Source organism: Panthera leo, chromosome A2 (genome assembly GCF_018350215.1).
Source record: "Panthera leo isolate Ple1 chromosome A2, P.leo_Ple1_pat1.1, whole genome shotgun sequence".
Taxonomy (NCBI): domain Eukaryota; kingdom Metazoa; phylum Chordata; class Mammalia; order Carnivora; family Felidae; genus Panthera; species Panthera leo.
In genome coordinates, this window is record NC_056680.1 from 20,643,309 (window position 1) to 20,662,278 (window position 18,970).

General features: G+C 57.0%; 2 protein-coding genes across 2 annotated transcripts; both read right to left on the reverse strand.

Moving 5' to 3' along the window:
* Positions 1-1,307: 1,307 nt before the first annotated feature.
* On the reverse strand, positions 1,308-8,339 carry TLR9 (toll like receptor 9). Its single transcript, XM_042929571.1, has 2 exons — positions 5,442-8,339; positions 1,308-4,544 (listed from the first exon to the last, which is right to left on the reverse strand). The coding sequence occupies exons 1-2, from the start codon at positions 5,658-5,660 to the stop codon at positions 1,452-1,454; spliced, it is 3,312 nt and encodes a 1,103-aa protein (XP_042785505.1). The 5' UTR covers positions 5,661-8,339; the 3' UTR covers positions 1,308-1,451.
* A 100-nt stretch (positions 8,340-8,439) lies between these two features.
* Positions 8,440-18,967, reverse strand: TWF2 (twinfilin actin binding protein 2). The gene is made up of 9 exons (XM_042929572.1): positions 18,816-18,967; positions 15,115-15,192; positions 12,665-12,843; positions 12,189-12,284; positions 11,872-11,976; positions 11,602-11,727; positions 9,729-9,879; positions 9,473-9,594; positions 8,440-9,040 (listed from the first exon to the last, which is right to left on the reverse strand). Exons 1-9 carry the CDS (start codon positions 18,838-18,840, stop codon positions 8,873-8,875), a joined length of 1,050 nt encoding a protein of 349 aa, XP_042785506.1. The 5' UTR covers positions 18,841-18,967; the 3' UTR covers positions 8,440-8,872.
* Between the last annotated feature and the right edge of the window lie 3 nt (positions 18,968-18,970).

An 18,970-nucleotide genomic window follows, 5' to 3' on the forward strand; every position in this document is an offset into this window, starting at 1 on the left:
TCTGGAACCCTACACTGGATACCAAAACTAGAAATGCACACACATACTTCACCCTCATCGGATGTGGCTGTGTCTCCCACCTAAATGCAATCAGCTGTGAAAGGCAAGGGCAGGGAAGGCAGGCCCACTTTTGTAGCCAGGTTGTGGCTCACCCAGGTGTCCCTTTGATGTCAGAACAGAGACCCAGCATGCACTCTAGGTGAAAACAGAAGGGGGCTGGCTGTGAGCTCACTCTAGAATCTTCTGTGGCTCCCAGCTCCTTGCTTTGGGGAGCTACCTAAGGGCCTCTCCCCAACCTGGGCCAGCCTCTTAGGCACAGCACAGGCATGGCCACCAGAGGGCACAAATGTCCCTCTGAACTCCCGACAAAGCTTTCCCCCTTGGCTTGGGAATGAATGCTCCCCAGGCTGCTGCTTCTCAGGAGGCAGAAATGAAGCAGGTCTGCGGCACCCAGGTGGCTCAGTCAGTTAAGCATCAGACTTCGGTCATGATCTCGTGGTGCTCCTTCACGATCTCATGGCACTTCAGATCCTCTGTCCCCCTCTCTCTCTGCCCCTCCCCTACTCCCTCCCCCCACTCCCAACCCCTCTTGTGTTCTCCCTCTCTCAAAAGTAAATAAACTTTAAATATATAAGTATAATATTAGTATTATATACGTATAATATATAAGTATATATATATACTTATATGCTTATAAGTATATAATATATAATATATAAGTATACTTATATATTATAGATTATACTTATTATATAGGTATAATATATATACATATATAATATTATTTAATTTGTATTTATTTTTATATTATTTAATTATATATTATATTTTATATTTATAAAATATATGCATTATATTTTATATATTTTATATTTATTATTTATTATTATTTATATTTATTATTATTATATATTTTTATATATTATATTTTATATATTTATAAATTCTATATTATTTAATTATATATTAAGTTCTCTGCCTTCAAGCCATTTTCAGTCCTGCAGGTGTGGGAGGCAGATCCTGAGACCAATATACAACAGAGAGGTACTGACCCAGACTGGGGACAGCAGGACACATGGGGAGGGGTTAAAAGGGGCAGGAGACCCAGCCTGCTTTCTGGGAAGGACCAAGCAGCTGCCCTTAGCAGCTTCCCTCCCCTGCAGACCTGTGTCCTGTGGGCCCTCCCTTTTTCTCCTTTCAATTTCTCTCAAATCACCTCTTGTCCCTCCTCACTTTAGGAAGGAAAGCCTGGCGAATTCTCCCTTCTTTCCTCCCACTCACACCTTCAGTGAGCTCAGAGTTAGCCGTTCAGCCTACCAGTAGCATTTATTGAGCATCTGCTATATGCCAGGGGTGGGAGTTGGGGAGGCAGAGCAGTGGTGTTGCAGGGCCAGCAGGCCCGGCATCCCAGGCAGACAGGCAAGGTGTAGGAGGCTTGGGGTGCTGGGCTGTCACTCTGCCGTCGTGGGGCCCCGGCAGAAGTTCTGGTTATAGAAGTGCTGGTTGTCCCTGGTCAGGGCCGTGCCCAGCTGGGCCCAGAAGCTGCGCTGGCCACTGGGCTGGTGGGGCCAGAGGAGGACGCTCTGGCGGCAGAGGCGCTGGCGCAGCCGCACATAGTGGGAGCGGTGGGCGTCAGGGCGCAGGATCACCAGCACCACAACATCCTTGCGGTCCTCCAACAGGCGCTGCTGGGCCAGCAGAAAGCTGGCGCGCAAGAGGCCGCTGACCCTGTCTGTGTGGGCCAGCACAAACAGCATCTTGCGGCTGCTGTAAACTGAGGCCCACAGGTTCTCAAAGAGCGTTTTACCGGGTAGCCAGTCACGTTCCTCCAGGCACAGGCGGAGCGCTCGACGTCCACGGCGCTCCTCTAGCCGTACCCGCAGCTCGTTGTACACCCAGTCGGCCACCGCGCTCTGTGCCTTGTCGAAGACCACAAAGGCATCATAGGGCAGGGCATCCGCGCCCCGCCGCCACCCCCGCCGGGGCAGCCAGGCCAGGCACAGGTGGAAGCAGTACCAGAGGTCCCAGCCACAGAGGTGGTGCAGCATGGGCACGGCCAGGCCCAGGGCCACGGTCAGCAGTGAGAGGCCAAAACAGTCCCAGGAGAGGGCCTCATCCAGGCAGAGGCGCAGATCCTGCGCAAAGATGCTGCGGCCCTGGAGCTGACCTGGACTGCCACACTTGACGTGGCTGGGCAGGCCGGGCACTGCAGCCTGCACCTCCAGCAAGAAGTCCACGAAGGCCGCCCCACAGGCGCAGTGCAGGGGGTTGCCAGTCACATCTAGGACTTTCAGGGTGCCCGCTAGAGAACCGAACCAGGAGGGCTCCACCGTCTTGAGGGCGTTGGCACTGAGGTTGAGCTCTCGCAGCCTTGTGGCCAGAGCAAAAAAGCTGGAGGCCACGAAGCTGATGCTGTTGCTGCTGAGGTCCAGCCTCTGGAGCTGGGTCCCGTTAGGCAAGCTGCCGTTGCTCAGGGCCTTCAGCTGGTTTCCTGCCAGGTCCAGGGCTTCCAGCCTGGGGAGGAGGACCAGGCTGCTCCAGTTGAAGAAAGCCAGATAATTGTCACGGAGACGCAGCAGCCGCAGGCTCTTGGGGAGGTTGTCCAGGGTGCGTGGCAAGAGGGTATGCAGGCGATTCTGGGACAGGTCCAACCGGACCAGGCTCCTCAGGCCTCGGAAGAAGCGGAGATACAGGTCTCCCTCGGCCCACATCCGGCTCAAGGCATTGCCGCTGAAGTCCAAGGCCCGCAGCGAGGTGCTGCAGAGCTGCTGGGACACACGGCTGTGGATGTCGTTGTGCGCCAGGCTGAGATAGCGCAGGGCCGGCAGCTGTGCCACAAAGCTGAGGTTGTGACCCACGCCCTGCATGCTGAAGGGCTGGCTGTTGTAGCTGAGGTCTAGGGCCTCCAGCCGCGGCAGCTCCGTGAAAGAGCGCCCATGGTACAGGTCCAGCTTGTTATGGGACAGGTCCAGCACCTGCAGGCTGGTCAGCGGCATAAATTGTGAGCCGTTGACTGCCTGCGAGATGCTGTTGCGGCTCAGGAGCAGGCACTGGAGGCGCGAGAGCCGGGCAAACATCTCTGGCTGGATTGTCACTAGGTTGTTCCGTGACAGGTCCAAGGTGAAGTTGAGGGTCTTGCAGCCTGGCATGAAGCCCTCGGAGCTAGGGGTGCCCAGTGGGCCCGGAGCTAGGTCCCCAGATGGCAGCCGGACTCTCTCCCCACCATCCACCTCCCCCGTGGCAGCCGCCAGCTCCATGGCTCCACTTATGCGGTTGTCTGACAGGTCCACGTATCGCAGGCCAGGGAAGGCCCCGAAGATGCTGAGCTGGGCCTGATTGATGAAGTTCATCTGCAGGTGCAGACTCTGGAGCATGGGCAGGTGGGCCAGCGACCGGAGCGTGGTCTCGCTGAGCGAGCGGAAGAAGATGCCGTGCATGTCCAGCTGCTGCAGGGAGAGCAGGCTCCCGAAGGAGGGCGCCAGATGCAGGTGGGCAAAGGACACCTTCTTGTGGTAATTGAAAGACAAGTTGAGTCTGCGCAGCTGGGCCAGGCCCTGGAAGGCTGTGGTTTTGGTGATGCAGTCGTATAAGAAGTTCTCACTCAGGTCCAGCACCATGAGGTTGCCCAGGGCATGGAACCATCTGGGGTTCAGGTTGTAGAGAGAGCTGTCCTTCAACACCAGGCCTTCGAGGTGGCGCAGGTGGCTGAAGGTGTCAGGGTGCAGGTGCGGGAAGCCCTTGGGGCACTCCATACAGGGGTTGCGGGCGTGGTCACAGCGACGGCAGTTCCCACCCACATCGAGCACACGCAGGGCAGTCAGGTTGGCCAGGTCCTCAGGTGCCAGGGTGATGATGTGGTTGTAGGACAATAGCAGGTACTCCAGGCTGGGAGGCAGGCCGCGGGGCACCGCAGTGAGGTTGTTGTACTTGAGTGACAGGTGTGTAAGGTTGCCCAGGCCAAGGAGGGCGCCCGGGGCCACCTGCAGGGCCTGCGGGCAGGGGTTCTTATAGTAGCAGTTGCCATCCAGGAACAGGAAGCGCAGGGAGTGCAGCCCTGCGAGGTTGGCAGGGTCCAGCACCAGGATGTTGGTGCGGCTCAAGGACAGGGACACGAGGGAACTGGGCAGGGCAGGGACTGTCGTGATGCTGTTGTAGCTCAGGTTCAGCTCCTCCAGGGTGGGCACGGCCAGGAAGGTGTGGGGCTCAATGGTCATGTGACAGGGGAAGTGCATGGGGCTGAGGCTGGCGGGTGGGCAGTTCCATTTGAGGTTGAGACGCCGCAGGCCGGACAGGTGGACAAAGTCGGAGTCGTGGAGGTGGTGGATGCGGTTGGAGTACAGGGAAAGGCTGGTGACGTTACCACGGGGCGCTGCTGCCGAGAAGTGGGGCACGGACTTGAGGAACAGCCAGTCGCAATTCACCAGGCCGTGGCGCTGGAGCTCACAGGGCAGGAAGGCAGGCAGGGTGCCCTGGGCCAGGGCCATGGCCAGCATGGCAGCCTGCACCAGGAGAGACAGGGGGTGCAGGGCACCACAGCAGGGGCCCTGCGGGACTGTGAGTATGCAGCCCCAGCCCAAATCCACCTGCCCCCCTTCCTGGGGTCTCCCAACAGGGCTCCTAAACCCTCTCCCCAAGCCTTCCCCGGGGAGGCTCTTGCCTCTCGGCCCAGCACCCACCCCACTTCTAGGCCTCACGGAGAACTTAGACTCAAGTCTCAGACCCAGCCTTCAACTCAGAATTGCTTCTGCAACCTGGAATCCAGAATCACGATCTAGAACTTTTACTCAAAACCAAACCCCAGCCAGACAGGAGAGCCAGGCAGGCAGTCAACAGGCCCACCAGGTTCTCTCTGACTTTCCCTTTTCCTTCCTCAGAGGTCATTTCTCTTCCTTCCTGAGCAAGGAGTCATCTGGCTCCCTTCCATGCAGCCACCCTGAAAAGCCCCCTGTGTCCTCTACCAACTTCCCCCAACTCCTCCCTCTCCCTTTGGCCAAGTCCCAGGAAGGAATGAGGGTCTTCTGCTGGGGTCCAGGCTGAGGACCACCCAGGACCCTGGCTGGGATGGGCACTGCCCAGCTCTTCCCCCTCTACCCACCTCTCCCAGCCCAAGCACTCAACCCACTGTAGGTCAGAACAGATCAGAGGGGGTGGGCAGCAACGGGCCAGACAGGGCCTAGTCCTGTCGTGTCCACCTTGCTTGTAGCCCCCTTGCCTCCACTGATTGAAGCCCTAGGCCTCAGCCTTCTTATCCACACAATGGGTTTGGGTCTCATTGCCTAGAGAAAGGCGCCTGGTCTGATATCTTCAGGGTTCAGTGGGTGTCCCCAGGGCCAGGTTGGGGGATAACCCCCTTCACTATTGTCTGCAGCCACCAAACCCGCCTCTCCCTCACCACTTCCCACTGCCCCCCTTCCCTGGGGGGCTGAGGGCTGCTGTCCTACCATGACAGGGAGTGGGGGCTTCTCCAGAGGGTCTGGATGGCAGACTGGGCAGCGATGGCAGAGAAGAATGCCTGGAGCTCGCAGACCCTTCCCACAGTGTAGGCTCAGAGAACAGAGGAAGTGAGAATTTAGAAATAACACAGTAGCCCCCTCCCTCGCCCCCATCCTGCCCACAGCGAGAGGTGGGGGGTGGTGTGGTGAGTCAGAGGCCATTTGCATAGGCAGACGCAGACAGCCCCTTCACTCCTTCCTCTTTCCGCTCCCCCACTGCCCCCCACCCTATCCCAACAGTGTGCCACAGCTGGAGAGGGCCTCATACATGTTATCAGGGAGAGACGGAGGCCCAGAGCCCAGTGTCAGGCCAATGAGAAACTGGAATTGAGGGCAGTGCTGGACGTGGGCTGGGCGTGCTGACCTGATGTCAGGGCCCCCTGTCCCAAGAAGACTCTCACCCTCACACCCCAGCCCCTCGGCCCCTGCCCCAAAGGGAGCTCTCTCGGGGCAGTGGTTCCCACATCTGCCCTTTTCCTGTCCCTGCGGCCCCGTCCCCAGAGCTCTGCAGGGCCTGACATACTCGGGAGCACAGCAGCATTGGCCCCAGCCAGGCTGCACCTGCCTCCACCACAGCTAGCCACTTCCTCCAGGAGCAGGGCTTCCTCATCTGCATCCCCAGTGTGCCTGGGGGCCTGTCCAAGCACCTACCCCACCCCACAGCTGGGCCAGCTGGGTGGATCTTCACATGCTCCCTCTGACCCAGCAGATCATAACAGGCCCAAAGTCTCAGGGTGACCTGGGCCCCTCAGCAAGTCTTGTTGGCTCCACCTTCAGAATCTGCCCATCGCCCACCATCTCCACATTCACCGGCCTGGCCTGAGCCGCCATCATCTCTTCCTAGACCAGTGCAGTTACCACCAAGTCGTGGGTTGCCCTGCTTCTGCTCTCCTACCCCACCGCCTATTCACATTGAGCCCCTAAGTCATGTTACGTCCTTCCTCTGCTCAGACTCCTCCTTGGCCCTTTCTGGAATCAAAGGCACAGTCCACATAATGGCCAAAAAGGTCCTATGGGATCTGGCCTCCCATTGCCTCCCCGACTGGTCTCCACCCACACTGGCCTCCTTTCTCTGGCTTGAATAGTCCCATGCAGTTTCCCACCCCAGGGCCTTTGGACTTACTGTTCCCTCTGCCTGGAAGCTCTTTTCCTAGATATTAACATGGCCCCTTCCATTGCCCCCTTTATATCTCAGCTCACACATTACCCTCTGGAGGCCTTCCCCAACCTTCTTTTAAACCTCTCACCCTGGATCTGGCACTCCTAAGCCCCTTTTACCTGCTGCTTTTCTTCGTCCTAAGTTTTTACCTGCTAACACATCATACCATTGATTTTCCATGGTTTCTTGTAGTTTGTCTTATTCCCCTGCTGGAATGTCTGCTTCTTAATGGCAAGAGTCTTTTTGTCTGTATACCCAGGGCCGAGAGTGCCCAGAACATCATAAGGTGGTCACGATTTGCTAAGCCCATGAGACTCCAGCACTCAGCTCTGGGCAGGCACAGAATGTCTCTGAATGATGGCTGGATGAATTAATGAATGAACAAATAGGGCTTTGGCTTGGACTAGATACCTGCTACCCTTGCTTTTCCATGCCCACCTCTGGGTGGCTATCCTGGAAGGTAGGTTCCAGGCTGCCAGGCATCCAGCTGGCACACAGGCCCAGGGCTTTAGCAGTGTGGGGGTGATGGCACGGTCTTCCTACCCACCTAGGAACCAGTGTTTGGGGGTGGATGAGGACAGGCCACCCTCTCTAGATCCTGACTAGGGTTCCAGCTCTCCTCTTTGTAATTCTAGGGTCTTTAGTAGGGGCTGGGAAAGGCCTCAGGGATGGGACACTCCCCTGAGTCCCAGCCCAAGATGTGCTCCCCAAAGAAAGGACAGTGCCCATTCAGCAGCTGAGTCCCAGCCACTGACCCCTCATGTCACCATCCCTACACACCTCCCACCTGGCATAGGAGGGGTCTCCCACCCCCTTCTCAGGTACAGACTGAATTTCTGGCTCCCGCTGAATCCCAAGCCTAAAGAGTCCCTCCCAGAGACCCTGGGACCAGGGAGCCAGACCCTTGTGGGCAGAAACGCAAATATGAGGGAGAGGGCCAATGAGCTGACAGGTCTGCACGCACACACATGTGTGGACTGGAGACACCAAGATCCAGAGGTCCAAGATCCATGCCGCAGCCCCAAAGAGGCCAGGAAACCCAGCAGGCAGAACGTACCCAGTGTGGCAGACTGAAGAATGCCCCAAGGAGATCCACATCCTAATCCCCAGAATCTATGAATATGTTACTATACAGGATAAAAGGGGCCTTGCAGGTGGGAGGAAGTGAAGGATCCTGAGCGGGGAGAGTATCTGGGGACGAGCGGGGAGGTGAATATAATCACAAGCATCCTTGAGACAGAGGCACAGGGGGTCTGACTACTGAAGGAGGCATGTGACCGGGAAGCAGGATCGGAGATCCCACCTCTCTGGTTTGAAGATGGGAGCAGGGATGCAGGCAGCCTTTCAAGCCGGACAAGGTGACAGATGCTCCCCCCCTCCTCCCAAAGGAACAAGTCCTGCCAGCAACTGGATTTCAGCCCTATCAGACTTTGACCTTGTTAGATTCACAAGAAGTGGTAAGATAGTAAATATGTGGGGGTTTAAGCCACTAAGCTTATGGTATTTTGTTACAGCAGCCACAGGACACTAATACACCCAGATGCTCCATATCACCATGAAGGTGTGCCTGCCTTTTGGGCCAAGCTCCTGTCAACAAGGGGACCTGTGTGAGGCTTGTGTTCTCACGCACACAGACACACGTCTTCCCATACACCTGTAGCCAGGAGCGCTGGAGCCCTACCTAACAGGCTCACAGACCCACTTCGAAGGTGAAAGCATGCAGTTATATACACGGGGCCTCCCGATTCCCAGTGTCAGAGGTGGATCCCTCAGGGCCAGACTCAGGTGTTGATTTAAAAATATTTTATTCTTTAAAAAATACAGCATTCAACCATCTTATTCTGCAGGGACACCCTACCCCAGCCCTGACTAAACCCACCCCTGTGGCCAAGGCTTCTGGGATGTGCTAGGATCCTAGTCTCAGTTCCCCTGGGGGCCAAGCTCATTCTAGGCTCCCTACCCAGCACCCTTGAGCCAGGCAGGCAGGGTCCCCAGACCCCCTGGGCACACAGATGAGAGGCAGGGACAGCAACAGGGGAAGGTCACAAGATGTCAGCTCCAGTGGCTCTCAGAAGCTGCAAGAGTGTTCTGTCAGCAGCCCTCCTGCCCCACAAGAAGCAACCCTCCCCTGGAGCCCAGGCTGGAAAGGAGGCAGGTGGCCGGGAGCGGTGGGGCACACAGCCCCACAGTCCACATGCCGGGGCAGCTTAGGTCCGGCCACCTAGCTGTCATCCCCGTTCTCGCCAGGACCACGGATGAGGCGCTTGTGGCCCCGCTTGCCCCCTGGGCCCTTGGGCTTGGCGAAGGCCTGCTTGAAGGCGTGTTGTTTGGGGTGCACCTCGTCGTAGAGGAACTCGGCTGTCAGCTCCGCCCCATCTCCAATCTCAATCTGCATGGGGCAAGGCAGTGGTCTGGTGGGGGGCCCCTGACACATACCACCCTTGGTCACCTCCACTCCTAGGGCAGCCCCTTGACCTCTCACACTCTAGCCTTGGGGTCTCCTCCCAGATCCCCCCACCTGGAATGCCACCTCCAGGAACACATTGCTGGGGCCCACTGCCCTGCACGCCTTGGTGACACCCTATCTGCCTTTCAGACCCTGGGAGAGCAGAGTCATGGGCAGCCAAGACAAGGGCTTGTCCATGCCACCAGTCAGATGGGCACCTTGGGAATGCATGCTACCCCTTGGGCCTCATCCACGTCCATCCCACAAGGCAATAATGACCCCTGCCCTGCCACTGTCTTGGGACTCCAATGCCCCATGTGGAGGGTGGTGTTAAAGGCCCCTTGGGAGATGAGGCTCTGGGGAATGGGCACCCACCTTCTTGGAGATCTCCAGCTGGAAGTCCTGCTCCACGGAGTCGAGGAGGCGACTCTTACAGCTGGAATAGAGCATGCGCTCCTTGATGCTGCACTTGTACCCCGGCATCGAGTAGATGAACACTGTGGGGGATGGGGACGTGAGCAGAGGCTGGGGGACCTGCTGACCCATGCCCCCTGCAGCAAGCCCACCCAGCCATAGGCCAGTGCTGCTTCTATTCAGCCACGGGCGTGGGGGCGCTGCTGTGGCCACTCACCCACAGACTCAAGGTGGTCCCCCTCATGGGTGTGCTTGTAGAGGAAGAAGTGGTAGCGGGCAGCATCTCGGGGCACCCTCGAGGGCAGCTGGGCCACTTCCGTGGGCTCTGTGTGCACCAGCTCAATGGTCTCCCGCTCCAGGTCCAGCTTCTACCAAGGGTAAGGGCGAGGTGAGGGCCTGAGCGGCAGAGGGCCCGGACCCACCCTAGCAAACAAGAAGTCCCCAAGGTGACAGGCAGGAGTCTGACTGTGGTCTACCTTTCCCAGGATTCCCCACCTCAGTGGCCACCCACCATGGGGTCCCTGCGAAGAGGCCACTCCTGAGTCCCCACCTCTGCCTTTGAAAGCTCTATGAGAGGAGGAAGTCCCACCAGGGGCAGTGGACAGGACAGTGGGGAAGGTCTCCACCTGAGGGAGAGGCCTCTTGGGGGACACATCATTTTGCTTGGAATGGGGAAGTCTAGGAGCACTTGGCTAGCTCAGTCAGCGGAACATGTGACTCGATCTTGTGAGTTCAAGCCCCACGTTGGGGCTTTAATGTTTTTACTTATTTTTGAGAAAGAGAAAGAGCACAAGCAGGGGAGGGGCAGAGACAGAGGCAGACACAGAATCTGAAGCAGGCTCCAGGCTCTGAGCTGTCAGAACAGAGCCTGACACAGAACTCAAACTTGTGAACCGCGAGATCATGACCTGAGATGAAGTCGGACACTCAACGGAGCCACCCAGGAGTCACAGGCATAGAGCTTACATTAAAAAAAAAAAGAAGGCGTACCTGGGTGGCTCAGTTAGTTAAGTGTCCTTCTCTTGATTTCTTTTTTTTTTTTAATGTTTTATTTAAAATGAGTGGGGGAGGGGCAGAGAGAGGGGCAGAGAGAGAGGGGGACAGAGGCTCCAAAGCAGGCTCTGTGCTGACAGTGGAGAGCCCCATGTGGGGCTCGAACTCATAAACTGCAACATAGTGACCTAAGCTGAAGTCGGACGCTCAACTGACTGAGCCACCCAGGCGCCCCCCCCTTTTTTTCAATTGTGTATTTATTTTGAGAGAGACAGAGAGAGAGACATAGCACATTTGAGCAGGAGAAGGGCAAAGAGAGAGAGAGAATCCCAAGCAGGTTCTGCACTGTCACTGTGGAGCCCAACGAGGGGCTCGAACTCACAAACCATAAGATCATGACCTGAGCCAAAAAAACCAAGAGTTGGATGCTTAACTGACTGAGCCACCCAGGCGCTCCCCGACTCTTGATTTAAAGTCATGATCTCACAGTTCAGAAGACTAAGCCCTGTGCTGGGGTCTGTGCTAACAGCGCAGAGGCTGCTTGGGATTCTCTCTTGCCCTCTCTGCCCCTCCCCTGCTCATGCATGCATGAGCACGTGCTTTCTGTTTCAAAAATAAATAAGTAAACATTAAAAAAAAAGAAAAAGAAAAAGAAAAAGAAAGAAAGTGGGAAGCCTAGGCCACTGGAGCAGAAAGACCCAACCTGGGGAAGGGGGCAGTCAGGGGAGCTGCAGAGGGAGTCTAGGACAGGAAGGGGCTCAGGTCTGAGGAGTCAGTGTGAACTCCAGGCTGAGTACGTGTACACAGTAAGAAGGGCAGAATGAGGGACAGTGTCTCACACATGTCCCTGCATGTGAGCAAGGACTGGGCAAGGCAGGGGAACACATTGCATCTACTGTATGAGGCATCTGCACTCAAACAGGAACAGGGAGCGACAGGGGAGCAGGAGGGGGGACAGTGGGTCCCCGCAAGTACATAGGTGAGCTGAAGAGGACAGACTAGGTACTGAATGCACATCCGTGCACATGTCTGAGCAAGAGCAGGGGAGGGGCACGGTGTGCCCTGCATGTGTGCCTGGGGCAGGGACAGGCACCCACCAGCTGGATGTAGTTGATAGTCTTCTGTTTGAGCTGCTGAAGTGCCCTCTGGGCTGCCGGCTGCAGTGGGAAGGTGAGGCCCTGCAGGGTCTGGTGCTTGCTCTCCACGCTGATCTCTGTCTTCACCTGGGGACGAGTAAAGAGTGAGTGAGGCCCTTACCTGCCTAACCAGGGTGTAGCCCTACTGGAGCACAGGCCCGGTCAGCTGGGCCTAACGTTACCTGGAGGGCCTCAGGGTGGGACTTTTGACCATTGGTCTGGTGCACTCACCTCGTTAATACGGATCTGCTGAAGCTCTCTCTCAGCTGAGGTCAACGGGGCGGGCGCTGCACAGGACGAGAGGTGCTTCTGGTACCCAGCAAAGGAGAGGTCATCCTGACCAGTGGATGCAGAAGCATAAATGGGCACCTTGGGTTGCTGGGCTGGCAGAAGCCCACTGAGCACCCCAGCTTGCAGCCCCTGGACTTTCCCAGCCCTCTCCACTCCTCCCCAAGCCTGGCACCCACTTCCTATGTGACCCTGCATAACATCCCACACTCTGTGGACCTGTGATCCCAGCTGGGTGGGGCCTGGCCTAGGGAGCCTACCTTCACAGTCCCAAAGAGCTCATCCTTGATGTGGCCGCCCCCAAACTCCTTCTTCACTGTAGCCCGTGTGGCTGCATACAGCATCTTCAGCCGCACCTAAAGGACAGGAGCTAAGCTGTGAGACCCATCCGGGCAGCACTGTCTCTCTAGAGAAGCAGGCCAGAGCTTCTGGGTGGGGACCAGGTCATCGCTTTGTGCCCATATACCCAGCAGAGGGCGCAGCAGGGTGCGAGGATGAGAGTGGGTGGAGCCTCCCCAGCCCAACATCTCTGCCTCCCAGAGCCAGGCTGAGGTGGCTGGGGGGCCTCTGGGAGACATCAGGCTCCAAGCACAGGGCCTTGTCCTGTTTCAGACTCTGAGGCAGGACCTGGTATCTCTCCCCTTGGACTTCCCAGGGCAGGGTCTTGTTATTTCATTCAGATCCAACTTCCCCTCTCCCCTGGTCTGGGAACTGGGCAGGGATCCCTAGGACTCACAGGAGAATTGTCAGGTGACCAGGCGAGGAAGAGCCACTCGAAGCCCTGGGCGTTCTGCGAGTCCAGGCGGTAGAGCAGATAACAGGGCTGCTGGGCATCCAGCAGCGGCAGCACGACCCTGTCGTAGTCCTGGTCCCAGCAGCCCGCCAGCTCCCGCGAGGCACCTAGCACGAGCTGCTCTGGGGGCAGAGGCCGGGTGAGCCAAGGAGTAGCCATCTCCCATACCCACCTCAGACCTTGGGCCTTCTTGGCTGGGGCTCAGGTCTGCCGGCCACTCCACCCACCGTTCCCTGGAGCCCCCAAGCCCCTGAAAGATGAGGCTACGTGACTGAATCTGTGAACGAGCGAACGAATGAATGAAGCACAGAGCTGCCAGCTATATGAACGCACGCACATATGCACAGAAATGGCCTCGAGAATGCTCCCACAGATAACTAAGCACGGACAAACACGAGAAGACATGTGGCTGCATTGCCCACAGCCACCAACAATGCAGTCCCCTCACGATCACCCACACACTCAGACCCACCCCACTGGCATGGCTGCTCAGGCACAGCCCCACTGTGTCACTTCCTGCTCCCCTCCTCCCTTGGCCTAAGATTCTAGGGGAACCTGCAGCACACCATTCTCAGAACAACTGTGCTGAGGGAGGTGGGGCCTAGCCTCAGGCCACAGGGACCTGCCAGAGCAAAAGCGTGTGGGAAAGAGGGAGACAGGGGCTCTTATCAGATACTATATAAATCTGTACCCTGTTGCCACTGGCCAGCTGTAGTCCCCTCCCCCCCAAATTAACAAACCTCTTAACGCCTGGGGTCAATAGGCCGGCCACCTCCCTGGCTGGTGCACACTGGCTGAATGGGCCATTGAGGCTGGACATATACTTGACCTATCCACCCACAGGGTCTTGGGTGGGCACCCAACATCAGCCCAGGGGTGCACAGTCCCGGGGTGGCAGAAGACCTGGGGCAAGCGTTAATCAACACCTGGCCAGGGGGTACCTGACCACCAGGCCCTCCTGATGAGGGCCAAACATGCCAGGCCCACCAGCCCAGCTGCCTCTCTGCAGGCCTCGGACTCCTTGCCTATCCTCCTAGAACTCAGATGGGGTCAAGGGTGAAAACCAGCAGGCAGTCGGCCCAACAGTACTGCCAACAGAGTTTAATTTGTTGCCAACATTTTCAAAATGGGAAGTTTTACATAATAAGTGGAATTAACGGATACTCTAGAAGGAGCTCAAGCCTCACTCAGTAGGAGATGGGCAGTGGCTCCCTGTCAGGGTGCCTGAACCTTCCTGGGGACTCCCAGGTGCCCCAACAACTAAAATGTAGAACAGAGATAAGAGCCCACCTAGAGATTCCTCCTGGTAAACATTAGTAGAGGTGTCCTGTCTGGGAGGCGACAGGGAAGGCTGAGAGCTAAGGTTGATGAGTCTATCTCTTCGGGGGGCAGGGAGGCTGTGGCCTGTCACTGCGGGAAGCCTTCATTCTTGACCTACTACAGTGACCACGACCTGACCTCTGAGGGCATCTGAACTTGGGGACCCTGGAGAAAATCTAGCACAGATCTGGAACTAAAGTCTGGGGTGAATTCTGGGTCTGGGTAGAACTTGCTTTGTACCAATTCAATGGGTGAAAAGTTAGCTGGGCACCAAGCCCATTTGGGGGGTTGCCTAAAGGGCCCACTACTGCTGGCTACCAAGGATTCATGGGGCACCCAGCCCACGCCCAGTGTCTGTACCCATCACCTCTAGGGACAACCCTTAGCACGAAGGGAAGGGGAGGAGTCGCCACCAAGCCTCAGCCTCATCCTCTACCTCCCCAAACCCTCCCCCCACTTCAAGCCTCAGCGCAAGCTCACCCACTCCCACCCCAATATGAGGAACACCCACCCTGTGCAAACCTCAGGTTCCCAGTGTCCAGGCCAAGGCTCGGCCAAGGCTCAGCCAAGCCTGAAATCCCCCGGTCATGTTGTCAAACCAAGCTGGGCACGAGTCCCTTTGCCCTGTTGTAGGGGCACTTCCCAAGGGCAGGGCCCCAGCTTCTCCTTGGGACTCCCCCCCGGCCACACCAGCCTGCCTATCATAGAGGGAGGTGAGTGGCACTTGCCACATGGGGCAGTGCCTGGCCTCACTGATCTCCTGCTCCCATGCCCAGTATAGCATCCTGGCTAGGCCTCTGACCCCCACATAGCCTCTGGGGACCTGGACAGGACCTCTGGGCAGGGCCCTCCTTGCTGTCGTCCCAGCTTTTGTTTCTTGTTCTGTGTAACAGGGGTAATGATCATGCCCACCAGTGACGCTCTCCTACAAAGCACCTCCAGTCCCCAGAGGGAGCAAGTGAGGTCCTGAAGGGGATAGAGGCAAATGTCCCGGCAGCTCTCAGAGAAGCAGCTGGGTCTAGCCCCCCCGCCTATGCCCTAGCTTATCAAAGGGGGCAGTACGGGGCACTCACCGTCCTCAATGACGACTTTGATGAGCCGGATAGAGCCAGCCCGTGCTTTGGCGAAGAATTCCTTCAGCTCTTCGGTGGCTACAAGAACAAGAAACATGGTGAGGGATAAGCAGGCAGCGTGAGCAGGGTGGGCAGGGACACGTTCAGGGCCGGCTCCGTCCTGTGGGGTCTGGTGGTGGAGCTGGGAGCTGGGTTAAATATGGCCCCCCCATGTGACTGGGAACCTGACACGGTCCACAAACATAAGCTCCCAAATTTAGCCAGCAGTGTGGCCCGCTGGCTGAGATAGCTCTGGTGACAGGGTAGGCAGGGATGGGCCAGCACATTCAAGGATGGGGCAGGCTCTGGGCCAGGCCAGGCTAACCAGAGTGAATGGCCCCCAACTGTCCCCTGTCCCCTGCCCCCTAGGAAGGCCCAGCACTGAAGTGGCCTCTGACACTCCCAGTTCTGTCATATGCACAAACACAGAAATACATGAACACATGCCCCCAGTATGCACTGACCACTATGTCCGGTAACACACACATGCAATCACACGCACACATACACGCACACGTGCACCACCTGTTGCATGTGCCATCAGGTACGTGCTCAGTCCAGCACATGTGAATATAACACATAAACATCTATGTGACACAGTGGAGGAGAAATGCAAATACCCTCACACATGACAACATATTCAGCTGGTCAAACATAAATGGACACACACATTTCGACACACAAACATACACAAGAACACAGTCCCCAGAGTGCTAACAAACACATAGGCAAATGCAGAACCCGGCTAAGACATGTCCAGGCAAGAAGATGTACAAAGCATACACACAAACACACACGCATGCACACCCAGCCCACCAGCCAGGCCGCCTAACCCTGAGAGGTCCTGAGCCCAGCCCTAGCACAGCCCTGCCCTAGCACAGCCCTGCTAGGGGCACTAAGTCCCCAGCCCTTAGGCAGTCCAGAATGCTCCTAGAGGAGGAATGGCAATCAGGAACTCTCCAAAACAGACCCTGTCTTGGTCCTTGGGTCACAGCTGGAAGATGACAGCCAATGACCAAGGACCCAAACACAGAGGTGAGACCAGGAATGTCACAGATCTACCAGTGGTAAAGACACAGAAACCAAAGTTCAAGTGAGGAGGGGCCCGACTTGGGTCTCTACGTGTGCTAGGGCCAGGCCAGCATGACCTTGAGGCTATCCAGGGGTCAGAAGAATTCTGCAGGAACACAGCTGGAGAGCTGAGGTCAGAGAGTATTTATAGGGCCCAGACTGGGCAGCTTGAGGGCAGGGGGTGGGGGCCTTTAGGAAAACAAACTCTGGTCATGTCCTCAGGGGCCCCTCATGCAGGGTGACCCTGAGCCTGAGAAGTCAGGCTGTGTACCATCCTCCATGGCCTCTGGGGGAGCAGGGTCCCAACCAAGTACCATGGCATAGAGACACGGTCCCACTGGGGGAGGACAGGGCTGCTTATCAGCAGACCCCAAGCAAATCCCTGAGGAAAAGCCTGGTCTCTGGGTCTCCACCTTTCCCATAGTTGTGTGTGACCTCTGACCTCACTGAGCCTCAGACTCATCTATACTGTGGAGCTAATACTCTCAAGGTGCAGAGGGCTGTGCTAAGGAGTAGATGGGGAAAAAATGCTCAGTAGTGCGGACTTTACGAATAATTGTTAAATTTAAAATTTTACTACTGTAAATTTACTACTGTAATGATGGCAGAGCAGGCTGTGCTGAACTGCCCTTTCCACCTGCTCAGACCTTCTGGGAGGGAAAGCCAAGAAGCTCCCCTAAGGGAGAGGCTGCCACGCCCCTTCTAGAGTTACTAAGACAAAGTGACACCCCAGTAGTGGAAGAGACATTCCCCGCCCCCCACCCCATGACTCTTCAGCCACCATCAATAATCCAGAGGCCAGGCCTGGGACACCAGAGCCTCTATCATCAAAGATTCATGCTCCCCCCCACTCTTCTGCCTCTGCTGCCCTGCCCTCCCCCTACCCCATAGCCTCAAGTTACAAGTCCCTCCCTCCCCCCCTCCCTCACCCTGCTCTGAGGTCACCAGATCCACAGGTATGGCCACACTGGGCTGGCATCTGGGCATCCAGGGCAATCGATCTCACCTTCCACCTCCCCAGGCCAGAAATGGGAAGGAGTGAGCTGCTCACGGGCACTTCCCAGTGATCCCCTAGCCAGGCCTGTCTCACCATGTGGGAAATGAAGGAGTGAGGCAGAGCCCTGGCCACAGGACCTGTCAGCCCTGAACAGGGAGCAGGGGCCACAGCTTCCGATCTCCTCCAGATGGAGGCAGCAGCAGTGACCAGACAAAGGGGAAGGAAGGGGCAGGTCCAGGGGGCAGTGTTCCCTTCTGTGGGCTGAGTCATGAAGCCACCCCTCCAACTCCTCCAGCTCCTTCTGGAGAAGCTGGCCCACCTGGTAGGAGGCTGGCCCTGACCCAGACTCTGGCCTTTTCTGGTCCTGTGGGGCGGGGCCAGGGAAACCCTATAGGCGGTCTAGCCACCAAGCAGCCACAACCACAAGCCAAGTCAAGATCCAGGCAGTCAGGCTGGTCGATGGTGGTGGTGTCCCCGGGCTGGGGATCCTGGTGTGGTGGGAGGAATGGCTGATGGCCAAACCACCAGGCTGTCTGGGCAAGCAGCCTGGGCTTTTCCCACAGGCCAGGAAGTCCTCCCAGGCTAGGGACAGAGGGGGACAATGAGGCCCCGGAGGGGTCAGGACACCTGGCTCCTGCTTCTCCCCAGCCAGTGTAAAGAGGAAACTAAGCCCTTGAGGAATGGGATGATGCTCTAGGCTGGAAGAGGCTTGGGGTAGGGAGAGCTGGCCTGGAGTCTCTAAAGCCAGGACCCTCCTCACAAACCCCATATTTGGACCCTCTTCTCTGCCTTCAGCCTGGAGCTGGAACCTTCTAACCCTAGCCGGGGCAGACTCAGGAGATCAGAGTGGAAAATGGCAGGGAGGTCAGAGGTCAAGGTCAGATTGGCAACTCTCCCCATCCCACTCTGAACGCCCTGTCCCAGGTTTTCCCCAGTCTAGCTTGCTCAAGTATGTGAGGGTCCAGGGAGGAGTCAAAGGTCAGGGACCCCTCCTCATACAGACACAAACCCATACAATCCTTACACAGACACATCTGCTACAGGCATCCATGGTAACAAATGCACATTGAGATGTACCCAAACTGTGCACACAAACACCCACAGACATGTGCACACAGTCACAAAACACTGATGCCTAAAGATGGTTCCATGCGACAGTGTCCATTCAATCAGCTATTAGTGCATGTGCATGAATGACCCTAGACATACACAAGCAGTCACATCCAGATGTGCACACCCAGGACTGTACACACAAGTGCACATGCGTGCACACTCCCCCAGATGTGCACATCCGGGTACACCCACCCCCAGAAAGGAACAAAAATATATAGATGGGCACACACAGGCACATCCCCCTCAGATGGGCACACAGATATTTCCACTACAGCTGTGTACATGCACACCCACTCCCAACTATGCACAGTAAGTCGCACGCCCCCATATGTGCCCACCCCAGGCGACCGCCGGCTGCAAAAGAGAACAGGAAGCTTCCCTAGGCTGGTGCCAGGGAGGAGAGAATGGCTGAGCGCCGGGGAGGGGGCGCAGCCTCGAGCGGATACCCTCGGCTCCCTGGCCGCCCACCGTCCTCCCTCACCGTGGATGCCCGTCTGGTGCGCCATGGCTCCGTGCCCCGCTCCACCAGCGCCCTTGGAGCCCTCGGCTCGGCCCTGGACCCGCTCCGTTCGCCTGGACCCGGAGGAGGAGGAGGATGTGGCGGCGGCCGCCCAGCCTCGCGCAGCTTCCCGGGCG

Coding starts and splice junctions, on each gene's coding strand:
- TWF2 (XM_042929572.1), bottom strand. CDS start 18,840: ATGGCGCACCAGACGGGCATCCACG. Junction 12,285..12,664: donor GGTCACCTGACAATTCTCCT/GTGAGTCCTAGG, acceptor CCTGTCCTTTAG/GTGCGGCTGAAGATGCTGTA. Junction 11,728..11,871: donor AGCAGATCCGTATTAACGAG/GTGAGTGCACCA, acceptor ACTCGTCCCCAG/GTGAAGACAGAGATCAGCGT.
- TLR9 (XM_042929571.1), bottom strand. CDS start 5,660: ATGCAAATGGCCTCTGACTCACCACACCACCCCCCACCTCTCGCTGTG. Junction 4,545..5,441: donor AGCCCCCACTCCCTGTCATG/GTAGGACAGCAG, acceptor ACAGTCCCGCAG/GGCCCCTGCTGTGGTGCCCT.